We start from the raw sequence: 17,384 nt of genomic DNA on the forward strand, positions 1-17,384 counted from the left end.
AATAATAATAATAATAATAAATTTAAAAAATTGGACAACAAATTTCATCTAGGTGTTGCCAAAGATCATGTAAACAGGTGCAAAATAATCAATAGAAATGTGGAAACATCTGTTAAATGGCAAATGTCCCTACTCATTGATTCTATGATTTAATTTCTAGGAACTTCCTAAATAAACTAACCAATGACATATGTATTGTTATACAAAGCAGAGCTGTTGCAATGGCAGAAAGCTAATACCATAAATGAACTGCACACATGTGTGTATTTTCTGGCACACAGATGATTCCAGGAAGACACACAAGAAACCAACAACACTGCTGACAAAGGAAAGGCACAGGCAGGATGTGGCACAGCAGGGAAAGCAAGCTCACCCTGCTCACCCTTGTGCTGCGTTCTCAACATCTGAACAGCGAAAATGTACAACCTACTTGAATAATAAACATATGAAATAAACTGAAAATAAAAGTGGCCTTACTTGCATATGGTCTACCCTTCCAGCTGTCATCGGTCGGGTTAGAGAGCTGGCTCTGGCCCCTCTCTGAGGCATTTTTATCTATGCTGCTTAGAGATTGGCGGTCCAGGTCCACATCCTAAGTGTAAAGCAGAGAAAAATACAAAGCTTATCTTTCTTCATCCACAGTTGGGTGCCCAGGCAGAGATAGGACTCTTACCTGTGCTAGCTCGGCTTCAGTGCCTTGTTCAGCTAAGGAAAGTGGATATCCCGAAGGCTATGCACAGCATGTGTGTGTGGGGGGTATGATTTCATTTATGCCCTTTCCTCATTAAAACTTCACATTCTCCTACAAAAACTCAGGGCATTTCTCTACACATTATAATGTAACCATGAGTGTAATAATTTTTTTTTAATGTATTTAGTGCAGGGTGTACAGAGTCTCGCTATGTAGGTCAGACTCGTAGTGATCCTCCTGTGCTCAGCCTCCCAAGCACTGGGATTACAGCCACATGCCACCACACACAGTCTCAATCCCCATCTCAGCACACTCCAGGGGCGGGGGCCTGCATGGAGGGCTAAGGAACTGTACCCTGGTCCCTGTGTCTTAAGCAGGTGCTTCAGGCCGAGGATCAAACCTCGCGTCCTTGTGTCTGCCTAAGCAGGCGCTTTAATCCGCTGAGCTAGCTGGCTGGTCCTGTAACAACTTTTCTATAGGATTCAAATGTAAATCAGAAGTGCTAGGCCTGGTGTTCACTCCCGTAATTCTAGCTACTCAGGAGGCTGGGGCAGAGGAATGGAGAAGTTTGAGTTCAGCTTGGACAACTTAGTGAAAAGGGCTGGAGATGTAGCCTAGAGGTATAGTACCCAGGGTTCAACTGCCAGTTTCTTAAAAAAGGGGACTATAGTGGCTACTTTTCTTTTCTTTTTGATAGCCAAAGAGTTAAAAAACAGAAAATGTTTAAATAATGTGTTTTACTTTCAAGTTGTATCCCAAATATCTTTTAAGATCTACCAGTCTTAAGAGTTATTTGGAAATACAAATTCATAGTTCAGCCCAGGCTCCCACCTCCCTCCCCCTGGCCCAGGAAAACTAAGTCTTCTATTATTAAATCAATTATTATTTATTTTTTTTATTTTTTGCACTACTGGGGATTGAACTGAGGACCCTGCACTTGCCAGGCAGGCACTTACTCTACTGAGCTATCTTCCCAGCCCTTAGCCTTCTATAATGAGGTTTGAATTTAGGGCTTCTTTACATGGCAATACAAGAAAGTAAGAACCATTTACAGCAGTGTGGAGAGCACTGGTAACCTAGGAGAGCCACAGCAAGGACAGCCAGCAGTAAGGTGCTATTTGTAACAGTGAAATACTAGAACCAGCCTAAGACTCCTTCCTAGGGACAGTTAAAAAGATTACACTAATTGTGCAGCTATTAAAAAGCCTTTTTACAAAGAATATTAAAAATTCAGAAAAACATGCACAATGTTAATATAGTACATGCCAAGCAGCCCCTCATTTCAGTTATGTGGGGTCTACCTGGTATACACAGACAAAGAAAAAGCCAGAAACTCAAACTGCTTTTCATTGGCTGAAGAGACTCCCCTAGATCTTGTAACAGTTTTTATTGACTTCCCATCATGAAAGTACAAGCTGCATAGGATTACTGAGCTTTTATTAGAATAAGAAAAAGAAAGCCCAAACAAACACAAATGCCCTACCAAATGTTTTTCCGATGACTCTTCCTCCATTCCCACAGGTCTCCATGTCAGCAAACTTAGGGAATAGAAGAAAAGGAAAGTGATCACCACAAAAAGCAGTGAGGCACTTTAAGACATCTCAGCACACAAGGTAAGCAATAACCACAGCACCAACACTTACACATGTGGGATGGTGGTTTTGAAAATATCCAACATACAGTTGCACGTTTCACCCCAGACATCGGGACTGAATTTCTCTCCATTGGATATTACTAAATTTTCTAGGCAATTTGTACCTGATCGAGCCAACTGTTCATTATCTGCAAATTAATGCAAGAGTTTTTGTCATTAAATCTGAACTGCTGTTTGGATACAAACCAGGACCCAGACACTATTTATTGTAGGGTGGAGACTACAACTAAAGGCTTCTAATTAAGGAAGTAAGGCTACAGACAACATTAAGAGTTTTATAGATTAATATGTTATTAAGAGATAAAATGCTTTACCACAGTTTTTTTTTTTTTTTTTTTTTTTTTTTTCGGAACTGGGGATTGAACTCAGACCCTTGCGCTTGCCAGGGAAGCGCTTATTCCACTGAGCCATCTCCCCGGCCCTACCACAGTTTTCATGCTAAGGATACAAGGTCAATATTTTGTTCCTTTAATTGGCTCATACATGAGAAAAAGTTAGAACAGGATAGAAAATGTTTTACCAGTGTTGCTAAAAATTTACCCACATACTACATTACCAATTTTTTCATCTAGCATTAACTGTTATATCACTTGTTTTAAATCTGAATCATAAGTGAATTCAGTCTAGCTCAAAGTCAAAATTCTATAGAATCCAGATCTGCTCCACTAGTTACCTGTCCTTTCCCACACACTACTCCAGCAAAAAACTGCCTACTGCTTGGCTCCAAATGTACATTTTAACAAATTCTACTACATAAAATTTCAAACATATAAAAGTAGATGGTATAATGCACAAGGGTACATTTAAAAAAATATAAATGCATTCTGTCTTAAAGAAGTACTTTATAAACTGAGAAGTGTTGTTCTTATGCTCCAAATTTATTTACTTAATTTATTTGTTGAGACAGGGTCTTGGGATGTAGTTGAAGCTGTCCTTGAACTCACAGCAATCCTACCTCAGCCTCAGGAGTGCTGGGATTAAACGTGTGCAACACCATGCCTGGCTTTTTTTTGGAGACAGGGTTTTGCTATGCAGTCTAGGCTGGCCTTGAACTCATGGCAATCTTCCCTCGTTAGTCTCCCAAGTGCTAGGATTCAGGTGCATGCTACTACACTGAGCTTTTATTTTGTATTTATTTATTTTTTGAGACAGTCCCATTATGCAGGCCTTTAACTCACTTTGAAGCCCAGGTTGACCTCAAACTCACAGCAATCCTCCTGCCTCAGCCTCCCAAGTACTAGGATTACAGGCATGTGCCACCATGCCCTGCTAGTTTTTGCTGTTGTTTCTTTGTTTTTCCAATTAAATTTAAAAATATACATTTTCACCGTTTAAACCCATGATGTAGGCTTGGGATATAGCTCAGTAGCACAGTACCTACCTGGCAAGTGCAAGGTCCTGAGTTTGCTTCTTGGTACCCAAAATTAAATAAATAATCTATCTTTAGTTTATGTTCATGGCTTTATAGATAAAATTAAACTCTTGTTAATACTATATAAGAAAAATAATACTTAAAGACTTAAGGAATACCTTGCTTAACACACCACTGCAACTGTGCAAATACATCAGAAAGAAGCACTTCATTCAAAGCTTCATAAAACTGGGTAAAAACATCACAAATGGCATAAAGTGCATGGTTGCAGGTTGTGGTCATCCACTCAGACTTCTGGAAAAACAAAACAATAATTCTTAAGAACCACTTTCTCTGTACACTACTGGCAAAACTGTTTACTAAGAGAAACACAAATTGGCACTAAGTATCAATTAGTCCACATCCAATGACTCAGCAACACTACTACCAGGAATCCATTCTTTTTTTTTTTTTTTAAACATATTTAGTTCTGGGTCTATAGGGTCTCACCACACAGATCAGACGTATAGTGATTCACCTGTTTTCAGCCTCCCAAGTGCTGGGATTACAGGCGCGTACCACCACGCCCAGTCTCAATCGCTATGCCCTGGTGGTGGGCCAGCACAGTATGCCGGGGATTGAACCCCAGGCGTTTGCATCTGCCTAAACAGGTGCTTTAATCTGCTGAGTTATCTGGCTGTCCGTAGGAATCCATTCTATTTATTTATTTTTTTGTGGAACCAGGGATCGAACTCAGGCCCTTGTGCTTGCCAGGCAAGCGCTCATTCCACTGAGCCGTCTCCCCGGCAGGAATCCATTCTAAATAAATAAAAGTGTGAGAAAAGTTTATGAAGAAAGTGTTTACCACAATCACATTTGTACAGTGAAAACATATATACAATGTAACGTCCAACAATGTGGGCATTAGATGAGGTATATCCATGTGATAAAATATTAGTCGTTCAACATTAACATGAAATTATGAGAAGCAACACAATTATCAGTGAGGGAAAGTCTGCAACCTTACTAACAACCAAGTAAAACCTTTTAGTGCGATGTTTTTGGCCTGTCAATCAAGGGTGATTGATGGGTCTGGGCATCACACAGACTGTGACCTCCTCAGATCTATCAATTTTAATCGCACAGATGGTCAGGGGTTAATCACCACAAGACCACAAGCAGAATATAGGACAAAGGGTGCCAGAGAAAGAGATGTTGGTGAATGAGTAGATATGGGATCCATCATTCACGCTGTAGAAACAGACAGCTCCTGATTTATAGTCTACAAAAATCCCAATCCAATGAGGAGTTTTTGGCACTGTAAGAAGGACCAGAGTGAGGCAAGGGCCCAGCACCCCTTTTCAGAACACTCCACAATCCAGAAGCCATTTATGGGAGACATGAGGATGAACCCTTTCTTTATCACATTTTCCCTGCACACCCCAAGCAACCAGTCAGTCCTGTCTCCCACCTCCATCTCCCAGGAGTGACTTTCCAGGGTGATGTGATTCTTGCCCAATACACAGGGCCAGGAGTCAAATCTTTCTGGATTTTCAGGGAGGTTCTGAAAAAACCTTCTAGTCGAATAGATTTTGAATCCTCAAACAGACTGAGGTGGGGGTGGGCCGTGTCTCCATCCAGAGTCACTTCAACTGCGAGTGATGGAGCTTCATTCAATTCTATGGGACCCCTTTCATCCTATCTCTTTTTCTTTACACATTTTCTACATAGCTGCCAAGCGATAAATAGTCCAGTAAGTCCCACGAATACTGCAACCATGAAAAAAAAGCCAAATTGGGTTAGAGGGAGCTGCCAGGAAATCCCCATTTCCTTCTACTGGCCAAGGAGCAAGCTGTGGACGCAGCACGACACATTCTCCATAGAGGTGTCCCTGAAGATCATGGAAGCTGCCACGGTGAAAAGACCCTCCTGGTCAGGGCTCTTGGACTCAGACTAGCATTCGGGACAAGTGACAGTTTGTTCTGGCGGGGCCTTTTCACCTCCCTTCTCCAGTGTCCTCTCCTGAGCTGCAGCTCTCACTATCACCCATAACCTCAGCTTGTGAGTACATAGTCGTCTTAAGAAACCACGACTGGATCGGAAGCTCCTTAATGTTCTTTAGATCAGGCAGGCTTCAGGAGCATGCCATAAAATCTAAAGACATACAAATGATTTAAGAGGAAGAAACATTTTGGTGTATGAAATAGATATGATGTGAAGCAGTATGCTTTGCATGATGTACATAGTAAAGAATAAGGCCACATGTGGTGCACGTCTATAATCTCAGCACTTGGGAGGCTGAGGCAGGAGGATCATAGAGAGTTCAAGACCAGCTTGCACTACATAGTGAGTTCAAGGCTAGCCTGAACTGTGTAGCAAGTCCCTGTCTCAAAAAAAAAAAAAAAAAAGAAGGAAGAATAAAGTGAAGGGGCTGTAGCTCTCTGTGGCAATGCTGGAAAGATTCCGGGTAGAGTTCCAGAGTAATGTGCAGAGTTTGCATTTAACCCCTGTCCTTCCTATCTATCCCTCACACAGATCTTGATCTGACCTCTTATTAGCTCAAATAAATTATCTTTTATGGATTTATGAATGCTTATCTTGAGAGACATTTGCAGGGCTGTGAATGCTTTCCCCCTTTGGAACCTTAGCTACCTGCCCCTAGACCCGAGTAGCCCTCACCCTCACCCGATCTTCCTGCTGCATCCTCACTTGCCAGTCCCCCACCTTCTCCATCCTGCTGCCGCCACCCTTTGCATAGACAGGTCTGTGCTATTCACGGATGGTTGTTCTGTCATGTGAACTGGCTCTCAAGTCTTCTGTAAGTCCTGGAATTAGTGTCCCTTTTACTTAATATTTTCCATGTCAGTATTATCTGCCATTGAGGAAGACAAGAAAACGTGCACACTGCACCATAGCCGAGCTCAGCCATCCACAGGGGAATCTGTTAGTGGACATAGTTCCTTTCTCTTCATCTGCTTCTTCTTGCTCAGCTAGGCACTTTGAAATAAACCCAAGAAAGCCAGGTGTGATCTCAGCACTCAGGAGCTGAAGCAAAAAGATCACCCTGAGTTCCAGGCCAGCCAGGGCTACAGAGTAAGTTCAAAGGCAGCCTGGACTAAGTAGTGAGACCCTGTATTAGGGTTTTACTAGAGGAGCAGGTATAATACAAAGAACAGATATAACAAGACGTAGCAGTCAGTCGGATGAGGAAGCGTACAGAGGGCATCTGCACACCAAGACCGAAGGATTCAGTCCTAAGGTCTTAAGCTCACTGCAGTGATTCTGTGCAAGTGTCTATCAGTTGGTTGTGGGTCTCTGACAGAAGATGAAAAGTCTGCAACAAAAAGCTAAACAATCCAAGCAAGAGGCTGAAGAGTCTGCACTATAGCCAGATGACTACCAAGATGGAAGTTCTTCTGAGGAAGTGAAATGTAAAATCCTTCTTCAACCCCTTGAAAACCCCTTTTAGTGCTGAGTTACTCTGGGGCAGGGGCCTCCACAGCCCAGAGTGGAACTGCCGAGGCAATCCAACCAAGATGAGACAATCTGTTGACCACTACAGACCATGTCAAAAAAGTAAACCCAAGACTGGGGAGCCAAGCTGGGGAGATAGCTCAGCCTGGCAATGTAAGGTCCTGAGTTTGATTCCTACTAAAAAAAAATTTTAAAAAGACCATGGAGCCAGGTGGTAGCTTTGTGTGTCACACTGTATGAAGAGATTGCAATGTCTCCAACTTTATTTAACTTCTTGTGCAGTGTTGTCACTTATCCCCTATTCCTCCTGGTGTGCTGGAGCCAGCTCACCAGCTTGGGGCAATGAGCTGATAATGTTAGTGTTCAGGAAATAAATTTCCATGAGTCTTTAAAAAAAAAAAAAAAAAGAGTGATTGAACAAATTAATATACACAAAGAGCTGGAGTGGACATGGAGAAACAAAAGACCTTACAGTTTGCTGACAGAAGCATAGGACTCAATTTATCTTTGGGGTAACCTAGAAGCCTGTATCAGAAAGTTCAGGAACAGGCAAGCCCAACTTGACAGTCAGGGGTATCTGTTCTATGTATGGCAAAAAGAAGTGAAGAGCACAAGGAAAAGTGTAGCTACAAAAAATGTTCACTTTAGTGCTATTTCAAGAAAGAAAAACTTAAGCCACCTAAATGACTACAGACTCTGAAACACCCACAATCAGGAATATTTTGCAGTCATTAAAAACTGCAGAAGAAAAGTTAGTTGTGCAAAACCACTTGTGCATTGTTTAAAGAGCAGTGCTCATAGGGATTCCAGTTTTCCTTCTTTTTTTTTTTTTTTTTTTTTTTTTTTTCCAACTTTTTTCTTTTTGCGGAACCAGGGATTGAACTCAGGCCCTTGTGCTTGCCAGGGAAGCATTTATTCCACTGAGCCATCTCCCCGGCCCCTGGCATTCCAGTTTTCCACACAGGGAAAAACTGTCACCTACCCACATGGAACCTGAAGGAGTTAACAGTGGTTGTCCACAGAAGATGGGACTGTGGGTATTTGAATTTTTTATTTTATTTATTGTTTTGCTCCAAATGCCTTCAGGGCAGGTTTGGCTGGCTTGAGCTGTGGGGATTGAACCACAGCAACCTGAGCCTGACTGCTTTGTTGAAGCAGCCACTTAAAGAACTGAGCTATGGGGCAGGCCCCCGGTATTTGAATTTTTCCTTTGCTTTTGTCTGTTTTCTGTAAAGAATGTGTATTCACTTATAAGGAAAGTATCATTTACTGCCACACTGGACACTTAATCCAAGACCTCTGCAAAGGGCTACATCCCTATCCTCATTTTTCATTTTGAGATGGCATCCCACTAAGTTGCCCAGAGTAGGCACAAACTTGTGATCCCCCTGCCTCAGCCTCCCAATCAGTGTGTTATGATTACATGTGTGTACCACCATGTCCAGAGAAAAACTATTTTAAGACTAGAAAACTCCATATTCTCTCCTCACCTTTTACCTCTAGAGGACAGATAACAAAAACACCTTCAAGTAGCAAATACCTCTGCCCCCAAAGTCTCCTATGTGCAACAGCATCTCGAGCTCTAACTTTTGTCCAGCCTTTGTGGGGTGAGAGACTTCTCACTCTCTACTGATAATCCAGAAGTCTACAATAGCAACAGCTAAGATCACCAGCTTGCTGAACTGGCAAGCAGTCAGAGGACCAAGTGAGCAGACTACATGACTTCACCTCTCTCTGTGGCAGATGTGCAGTGCCTAAACTACAGGAAGGCCAAGAAGATGTTTGCATTTTCAAAATACATCCAATAGCTAGAAATTCAGACTTCTGGGTAGATGACAACAGACAACCTTCAGCCCTCTCCTGTCTGTCTGTCTGTCTGTCTGTCTGTCTGTCTCTCTCTCTCTCTCTATATATATATATATATATTTTCCCCCCGCCTCCAGAACCAGGGGTTGAACTCAGGCCCTCTACTGAGCTATCTCCCCAGCCCTCATGTGCATATTGAGGCAATGCTACAATTATCACCTACCTCTGACTGTTGTTCAGGAAGCTTCATATTGTCAAAAATCCGAAACACAATTCTGAACAGGTCCTGCCACCAGTGCTTTTCAAAGGTATGGCCATAGCTCTTCATGATTTCAAACATTACCGTGAGTCCTCTAGGAAAAACAAGTCAGGCACAGAAGAAAGAATGGGTAGGGAAGAGAATGAAGTCAGAGAGTAGGAGCCGAGTCATATTTCAGTGATATTAAGAGGCCAGCACAGTGGAGTCCTGGTTACCTTGTCCGTACATCTAACTTGCATCTGTTAATGATGCGAGACAGCTCAAATAGGATGGGGAACCAGCCTCGGACCCAGACTCTGTCGCCAGGAGCTACATTCATATCATCACTGGTGTATTCTTGTAGCACCTATGATAAAAGTCATAGCTCAGAGGAGAGAACTTAAAGAATTATGCAAAGACTGAGGCCTCACCTGTTTTCTTTCCCTCAATTCATTATTCAGCAGGTACAACAGGAAATCCCACAGAGACAGGGAGACAATCACCTGTGCAAAAGGTCCTGGAACAGCTTCCCCATAAGAACCTTTGAGTTTAAGATGACACTGAATGAGGCAGATCACAAGAGTCCTGGGCGTAGGAGGTGTTACATTGAGGAAGTCAACTGATGTGAGTAAGACATCTAGGGTGACTCAATACCTAAGATTTTTCTGGAATCTTTCTGTAATGCATAATACTTAAAAGTAATAAAAGTAATAACAGCAACTAGTATATATGCTGCCTGCTTGCAATGGGCCAGGAACCGTACAAGTGCTTCTTATGGATTAATAGTTCTCACAACTCCAAGAGGAAAGTAGAATTATGGTCCCATTTTATGAATGAGTTAACTAGGTCACTAAGAGCTCAAGTAAACTGTCCAAGGTCATGCAGTCAGATCTGGCAAACTTTCCAAAATTCTGGCTATGAAACCCTACTCTGTACTACCTCTGAAATATGACCCCTCTGCTCCATAACTGTTCTTGAAATGGAACTGGAATTTCTCTACCAAGTCTGGTTCTCTAACATGAGGCAATTTCTCTCTGTACTTCAGGTGACTTCCCTATGGATGGGATATAATCATTTCACAGGTTAGATGTAGGACTAAATGAATCAACACATACGAAATACCTAGAATGGTGCCTGACAAGGACTAAATGCTCAATGTTGTTTCTCATTCTCATCACATCTCAATGAGCTCTTATAGAGACCAGACAAATATAGCATCAGAAAGTATTCTGTGTAAAGAATGCTGAAGAAGTATGTGCCAGTCATCAGAGTTTAGGGATACTTTTTTCTGCCCAATTTCAGTGTTTCGGAACTGTTGCTTAAGCTAAGCAGTTCATCTTTTTTTTTTTTTTTTTTTTTTTTTTGGCGGAACCAGGGATTGAACTCAGATCCTTGCGCTTGCCAGGGAAGTACTTATTCCACTGAGCCATCTCCCTGGCCTAAGCTAAGCAGTTCAGAAAGATGAGACAAACAGAAAAATCCTATTTTTCAGGAGAAAACAGGATGATTATTTTTAGTGGCTGTGGTTGCTGGAGATGGAACCAAAATCTTGTACATGTTAAGCACATTCTCTGCTACTGAGCTACACACTCAATCTCCTTGGAGTGTGTTTCTTAGGCATGTCACAAAGCCATGCCATTTCCTAAAAGGTAGGTATATTTTCTTTCAAAACAAAGGCCTAGGGCTAGGGAAATAGCTCAGCAGTCTAAAAGCCTGCCTGCTAAGTGCAATGACCTCGTTCTGTCCCTGGTACCGCATGCCATGCCAGCCCCAGAACCCCAGGCATGCCATTCTGCCCATAGAAACCAGGTGTGGTGGAACACACCTGTAATCTTAGCACTGGGGAGGCTGAGGTAAGAGGATCACTATGAGTCCGAACTGCATAGAGAGACCCGGTACCAATAAATAAATAAATAAATAAATAAATAAATGAATTTTTAAAAAAAATTAAAAAGGCCTACCTCCTTGAGCTCTGTCAAAAACCAAAAGCTAAAATACTATCATCTTCTACAAGAAAAAATTTTAGAATGCTGTAAAAAGAAGTTGACTATAAATAAACAATTATATATACATAAAATAACAAAAGAGCATAATTCTGAAAAGGCAACATTTGAAATAAACATCCAGTGTAGGGGAAAGACACATTTCTAAAAGATGGGCTAGAAAGCTCATTGCTAGGAGGAAAGGTTTTCCCCATGACTCTTTCCCCTCCATACCATGAGCACGGGGGTAAACGCACCCGAGGCCTCTCAGAGACGTATTTCCCACAGAAGCGGATGAGCCGGATGGCCTCCATGCTGGTGTCCGGGAAAGCAGCATTGCAGGCAAACTCTGATAAACACCTCACAGCATCCTGAAAGGAATCGATGGCTGCAGGGAAATGGTGCTGGAAGATACTTGCTGAGAAAACACAAAGCACATTTTTTGTAAGACAAGGATGTAGAAAGGGAGATTAAAAGACAGACACATAGCACACATGACTACTTATTGGAAATCTCAGGAAAGCATATAATTTTTTGGTCTTTTTGAGACAGGGTCTTGTTATGCAGTTCAAGCTGGCCTTGGGCTTACAGCAGTCTTCTGCCTTGGCTTCCCAAGCACTGGGATTATAGGTGCACACCATAATGTCAATTTTTTTTTTTTTTTTTTTTTTTTTTTTAAGGGAGGAGTCTACAGGGTGTTCAGGGAGTCACTACTAGATCAGACTCATAATGATCTGCTCATTTACAGGCTCCCAAGAGCTGGGATTACGGGCGTGCACCACCACGCCCAGTCTCAACTGCCCTCTCAGTGCGCCCCCAGGGGGGGTCGGCACGGCAGGCCTGGGGATTGAACCCCTGGCCCCTGCACCTGCTTGCAGGCGCTTTAATTTGCTGAGCTATTTGGCCGGCTCTCATGTCAATATTTTTGAAGACAGTTTTTCTTACTAAATTATTCAGGAATGAACGCACTGAGTATATCTTAGGCTAAACTAATCTTGTGAACTCAAGCAGTGATGTAAAGGCCCAAATATCCATTCATTCAACATTTCTTGAGTGCCAACCATGTTCAAAGTGACCCAGGGCCCTGCAATTTCCCTGAAGACCAAGTGAGTATCGTATCACATGACCAATGGCAGGCCCAGGGGGTCCTGGTCAGTCCAGGGTGGAGGACGCTGCACGTACTCTGGGCTGCACTTTCTGGGTACAAATCCAGACTCCCCACTTTAGAGCTGTGTGATCTAAGGCAAGTTGTTCTTTTCTGTGCATCAATTTCCTCTTTGGTAAAATGGAGAAATAACAGCAATGGTACAAATTGCTCTTGCTACAAATTATGTGATTTGTTTTGTAGTAGTTATGATCTTTACAGTTGCAACAAAAATCGAGTCACAGAATATTAAACCTCTGCTGTTCGGGAAAATTATGAAGTTCCTATGAGCCTCTGGTCACATTTGTATCAACGATCAGTATATAAGTTTGTTGTAGGTGTGCTGCTCTTCAAAGCACCTTATGCAATGGTACTGTTGATGCATTTACACGGAACTTACAGCCATCAGCCCTCCATGTATGTCTGAAGGCAGCTCATCTCACATACACTTTCCCCCAAGACACACCCCCGCCTGTGCCTGTCAGTACCCAGAGGCACTGGCCAGCAATGAGGCTCTACTCTTGGAGGCCATTTCAAAGAGTAAATTAGCAACAAAAAGCATACAAAGTGTGGCATGTAAAAGACTACAGAAAGGACACCTGTCTGTGGTATAAGAGCTGAAATAAGGCAGAACATCTTGTTTCTCCTCAATTAGAACTGTGTGATCTAACGTTTTACTGCTCTGTATATGCATCATGTTAGGTCTGGACCTAAAACGTCTCTCAAAAGCCTCATGTATTCAGAAGTGGGGCTTCTTGAAGGTAATTACATCTGAGGGGCAAAATGATTCATTGCTAAATGTACTATTGGGAAGTGAAACCTCGTTTGAAAAGGTGGGTCAGTGGGGAGGTGACCTGAAAGGGTGTATTCTTGCTCCCAGCTCTTCTCCTGCTTCCCGGATGCCACAGGTGAGCAGCTGTCTTCTACCATCCCTTTCCATCATGCTGTCTTTATCTCACAGCTACATAACTATAGACTGAACCCATGAAAACTTTAAGCCAAACCTCTCCTCCTTTAAGGTGAGGGTGGTAGGTACTTTGTTCCAGCAGTAAAAAATGACTGACACATGCTGGCGAATGACTACAAAAGCATATAAATAGTGAGTTTGGGGTTACATACACATTTTGGTGAGTTGGTGGATTCAGAAACGTGGAGCCTGCTAGTAATGATAACTACTGAATATATCTCTTTCATAATGTTGTAAATAATATATGCCAAATGTTTAGAATACTGCCTGTCACATCAAGCTCAGCAGAACTGAGGCAAAAAAGTGCCCATAGGTAGTAAAACAGACAAGTAAGTGGTCACGTGCAAGAAGGGACAGAGGCACTTACTAACAATGTGGCCTGTGCTCTGGAAGGCCAGCTCCACGATGTTTCCATCATGATCAGAGGCTGCCTGGTGGAACACAGCAAAGATGTTCTTCCAGCCTGAGCGGATGTTAGCTGCCTGGGAATTCACCATCTGGGCAATGCAGCGGATCACCATGTCCCGGATGGTTGGAGACCTAAAGAAGGAATAGGACAGCCATGGCATTTATACTTTAGGGAGAGAAACGAACACTGCTCACGCTTTAGAAGTAGCACCCCATGTCTTAAGTGCATAGTGGCTCACAGTCATTCAGGCTCTATCCTTGTTCTTATTTCCATTCAGAACTCAGCATGATGGCTACAATTACACAATTACAGCTGCTATCCTAGAACCACAAAATAATAGACTCAAAGAGGAAAAGCCAACCCTATGGTGGGCAGAAAAAAAGGATGGAAAGGATGCCAAGGTCCACATTGGTAACACAATGCTGTACTTTTATTTCATCTGGGTGGATAGTCACAAGGGGAATAGTTGGGTCAAATGGGACACCTCTGATCCTAGATTTTTGAGGAATGTCCACACTGATTTCCACAGCAGCTGCACTGGTCTACCCTCCCACCAACAGTGGAAGGGTTCCTTTTTCCCCACAGCCCCATCAGCATTTCTTACTGATTTCTTGATAATAGCTATCCTTGCTGGAGTGAGATGAAATCTCAGTGTTGTTTTAATTTTCATCTCTTGAATGACCAGTGATTGAACACCTTCTCAAGTATTTATTTGTTGTATTTCTTCATCTGAGATGTATTTGTCTCAGATGCCAATTTTTGGATGAGGCCTTTAAATTTGAATTTTTTCTTTTTTTTTTTTTTTGGCGGTACAGAGGATTGAACTCAAGCCCTTGTGCTTGCCAGGCAAGTGCTTATTCTACTGAGCCATCTCCTTGACCCCTGGGGCCTTTAAATTTGGCAGGTCCTATTTTTTTGAGTTCTTTGTATGCTCTTGATAGTAATCCTGTTTGAGAAACAGTTGGCAAACATACTTTCTCACATTGTTCTCTCTTCATTCTGTCAGAGGGTTCTCTTGCTGTGCATAAGCTTTTTAACAATTTGAGATTGTCAGTTGTTGATTCTTTATGACAGTTCCTGTGTAATCAGGGTTTTACCCATAAAGTCTGTCTACACCAATGTTTTCAACAATTTTACCTATTCTGTCTTCTAGCAGATTTAATGTTTCTGCTTTAATATTTATTTTTTTATTTATTTTTGTGGCCAGCTTAGCCCAGCCTGAAGGCAGGGCTGGCACAGGTGCTGGGGATTGAACTGTAGTCCCTCAGCTTTGCCTCAGTAGGTGCTTTAGACCACTCAGCTATCTTGCAGGCCCCTTGCTTTAATATTTTGATTCTTCATCCATTTCAAGTTTGGTTTAGTACATGGTGAAAGATATGGGTCCTTTTTTAATCTTTGGCATGTGGAGAGCCAGTGTTTTCAGTCCCATTTATTAAAGAAGCCATTTTTCTTCCAGTGAATGTGTCTGGCATCTTTTTCAAAGATAAAGTGGCTAATTATGTCTGGAGTTCTTTCTGTATCTTCTGAACTGTTCCATTGATCTTTAGATCTGTATTTTTTGCCAGTAACATGCTGTTTTTATCATAGTAGCTTTATAGAATAATCTCAAGTCAGGATTGTGATGCCCCCGTCTTACCTTTGTTGCTCTGAACTGAATAGGATATTCTATATCTCTTCTAGTCCCAAATGAATTTTAGGATTGTTTTCTCTAATTCTGTGAGACACATGATTGGAATTTTGATGGAGTTGTATTATATTTGTATAACAGTTTTGGAAGTATGGCCTTTTCCACTACATTGGTTCTTCCTACCCAAGAACAAAGGATACCTTTCCATTTTCTTTTCTTTTTTAAAAAATGTATTTGGTACAGGGTTTAGCTACATAGCTTGGACTGATAGTGATCCTATTTTCAGCCTCCCCAGTGCTGGGATTACAGGCATGTGGCACCATGCCTGGTCTGGGTGGCAGGTTCAGCCTGCCCGGGGGGAGGGCCAGAGCAGCATGTGGTCCCGGGGATTGAACGTGGGTCCCAGTACTTGCTTAGGCAGGCACTTAGTCCACTGAGCTATCTCCAGGGCCCTACCTTTCCATTTTCTGATATCCACTTCAATTTCTGGGCTGGGGATATAGCTCAGTGGTACAAGTACCTGCTTACCTGGCAAGCACAAGGTAGTGAGTTCAATTCCCAATTAAAAAAAAAAAAAAAAAAAAAAAAATTCATTTTCAATTTCCTTTTTTAGGGTGCTATAGTTTTCAATGTAGACATCTTTTACATCCTTGATTAGATTGATTTCTAGGTATTTCAAATTTTTAGACACTACTGTGAAAGGTGTGGTTTGCCTAATATCTCTATGAGTTTGTTAACTTGTGTATTGGAAGACAATTGGATTGATTTTGTATCTGGCTACACTACTGAATTTGCTTATTAAATCTAGAATTTTTTAGTAGTTTTTGGGGTCTTCTACAGAGTATTACATCATCTGCAAATAATGGTGATTTAATTTCTTCCTTTCCTGTTACTCCTTTTCTTTCTCTTGAAGCACAGTCTCCCCAACCCCTTTGGTACTGGGACTGAACTCGGGACCTTGCACTTACCAGGCCACTGAGAGCTATTTCCCCAGCCCGAGACCCAGTCTTGATATGTAATTCAGGCTGGCCTTGAGCTCACTGTGTAGCCCAGGCTGGCCTCGAACTTGTGGTGATCATCAGTTGCAGGAATGTGTTTTAAACTGACTCTGCCTCTGTGCAAATGTGGGGGCAGTCACAGGACGGGTGGAAATGCCTGGGGTCAGGACTCAAGCAATTCTGGCTCCAGGAAATGTGAGCACAGTGTTTAGCTACAGGAGGACCTGGTTTCCTGACACTCTCAGTGCTGTTCCCACTGGTAGGAGTTTGTTTCTGTACATCTGCTAGAGTTGGGGGTGATAACAGACTTGCATTTTGTTCATCAGTGATAAGGCAAAAATGTAGACACCAAGAGGAAGAAACATCAAGGAGACTTTTCTACTGGCCTTGTTTTCACTACCCCAAAAGTCTCCTCTGGCTTATGGCCTTTCTAGCCTGTGGGCTTCACTTACTTTGAAAATACACACTGTACATTTTAGGAGAGGAGGCAGACACAAAGAATTATATTCCCTAAAGCCTTCCTGACACCCCTTCTTATGGTCCATGGCTAACTCAGCACACGATGTTGACTTCCCTCCAAAAGGAAGTGGAGTCCAATCCACCACTGCCCCTACTACAGGCCTGGTTCAAACTTGCACCATTATATAAGATGGCCTCCTTGTGGCTTTTCATTTTTTACAGAAAAATGCAGGGTAAGCCCTAAAAATGTCAAGTCATTTCACATCTTTACTTAAAATCCTCCCATAATATCCACATCTCACATAAAATAAGCAAAGTGTTTCCAATGGCTGACAGTTCCTTTACTGCCTAGGTATCCTATTACCCCTGCGAGGGACTTCATCTTTATGACTGCCTGCCTTGCTCACACTGTCCCAGGAATATTGGCCTCCCTGGGCTCTTAGAGTACACCCAGTCTCTCCCCTCACAGGGGTTTTACTCTGACTGGTCCCATATTCCTTTTTTTTTTTTTTTTTGCCCACAGGGAAGTGCTATTATGTGGGAATTTATAGATTAGTTGCATATGTCTTAATGTGCCAACAATA

At 42.2% G+C, this 17,384-nt stretch overlaps 1 protein-coding gene across 2 annotated transcripts in view; it reads right to left on the bottom strand.

Annotated features, from left to right (window-relative positions):
• Window positions 1–17,384, bottom strand: part of Arfgef2 (ADP ribosylation factor guanine nucleotide exchange factor 2) — a 100,183-nt gene that overhangs the window by 18,058 nt on the left and 64,741 nt on the right. For both annotated transcript variants that reach the window (XM_004636112.2, XM_023720685.1), the window contains 8 exons: window positions 13,675–13,847; window positions 11,454–11,614; window positions 9,451–9,581; window positions 9,200–9,329; window positions 3,876–4,011; window positions 2,335–2,473; window positions 2,175–2,229; window positions 478–592 (listed from right to left, as the gene is read on the bottom strand). In XM_004636112.2, the coding sequence (XP_004636169.1) occupies window positions 478–592; window positions 2,175–2,229; window positions 2,335–2,473; window positions 3,876–4,011; window positions 9,200–9,329; window positions 9,451–9,581; window positions 11,454–11,614; window positions 13,675–13,847 (1,040 nt within the window). The remainder of the gene's footprint in view (window positions 1–477; window positions 593–2,174; window positions 2,230–2,334; window positions 2,474–3,875; window positions 4,012–9,199; window positions 9,330–9,450; window positions 9,582–11,453; window positions 11,615–13,674; window positions 13,848–17,384) is intronic.

Source organism: Octodon degus, unplaced genomic scaffold (genome assembly GCF_000260255.1).
Source record: "Octodon degus isolate 3935 unplaced genomic scaffold, OctDeg1.0 scaffold00077, whole genome shotgun sequence".
NCBI classification, from domain to species: Eukaryota; Metazoa; Chordata; class Mammalia; order Rodentia; family Octodontidae; genus Octodon; species Octodon degus.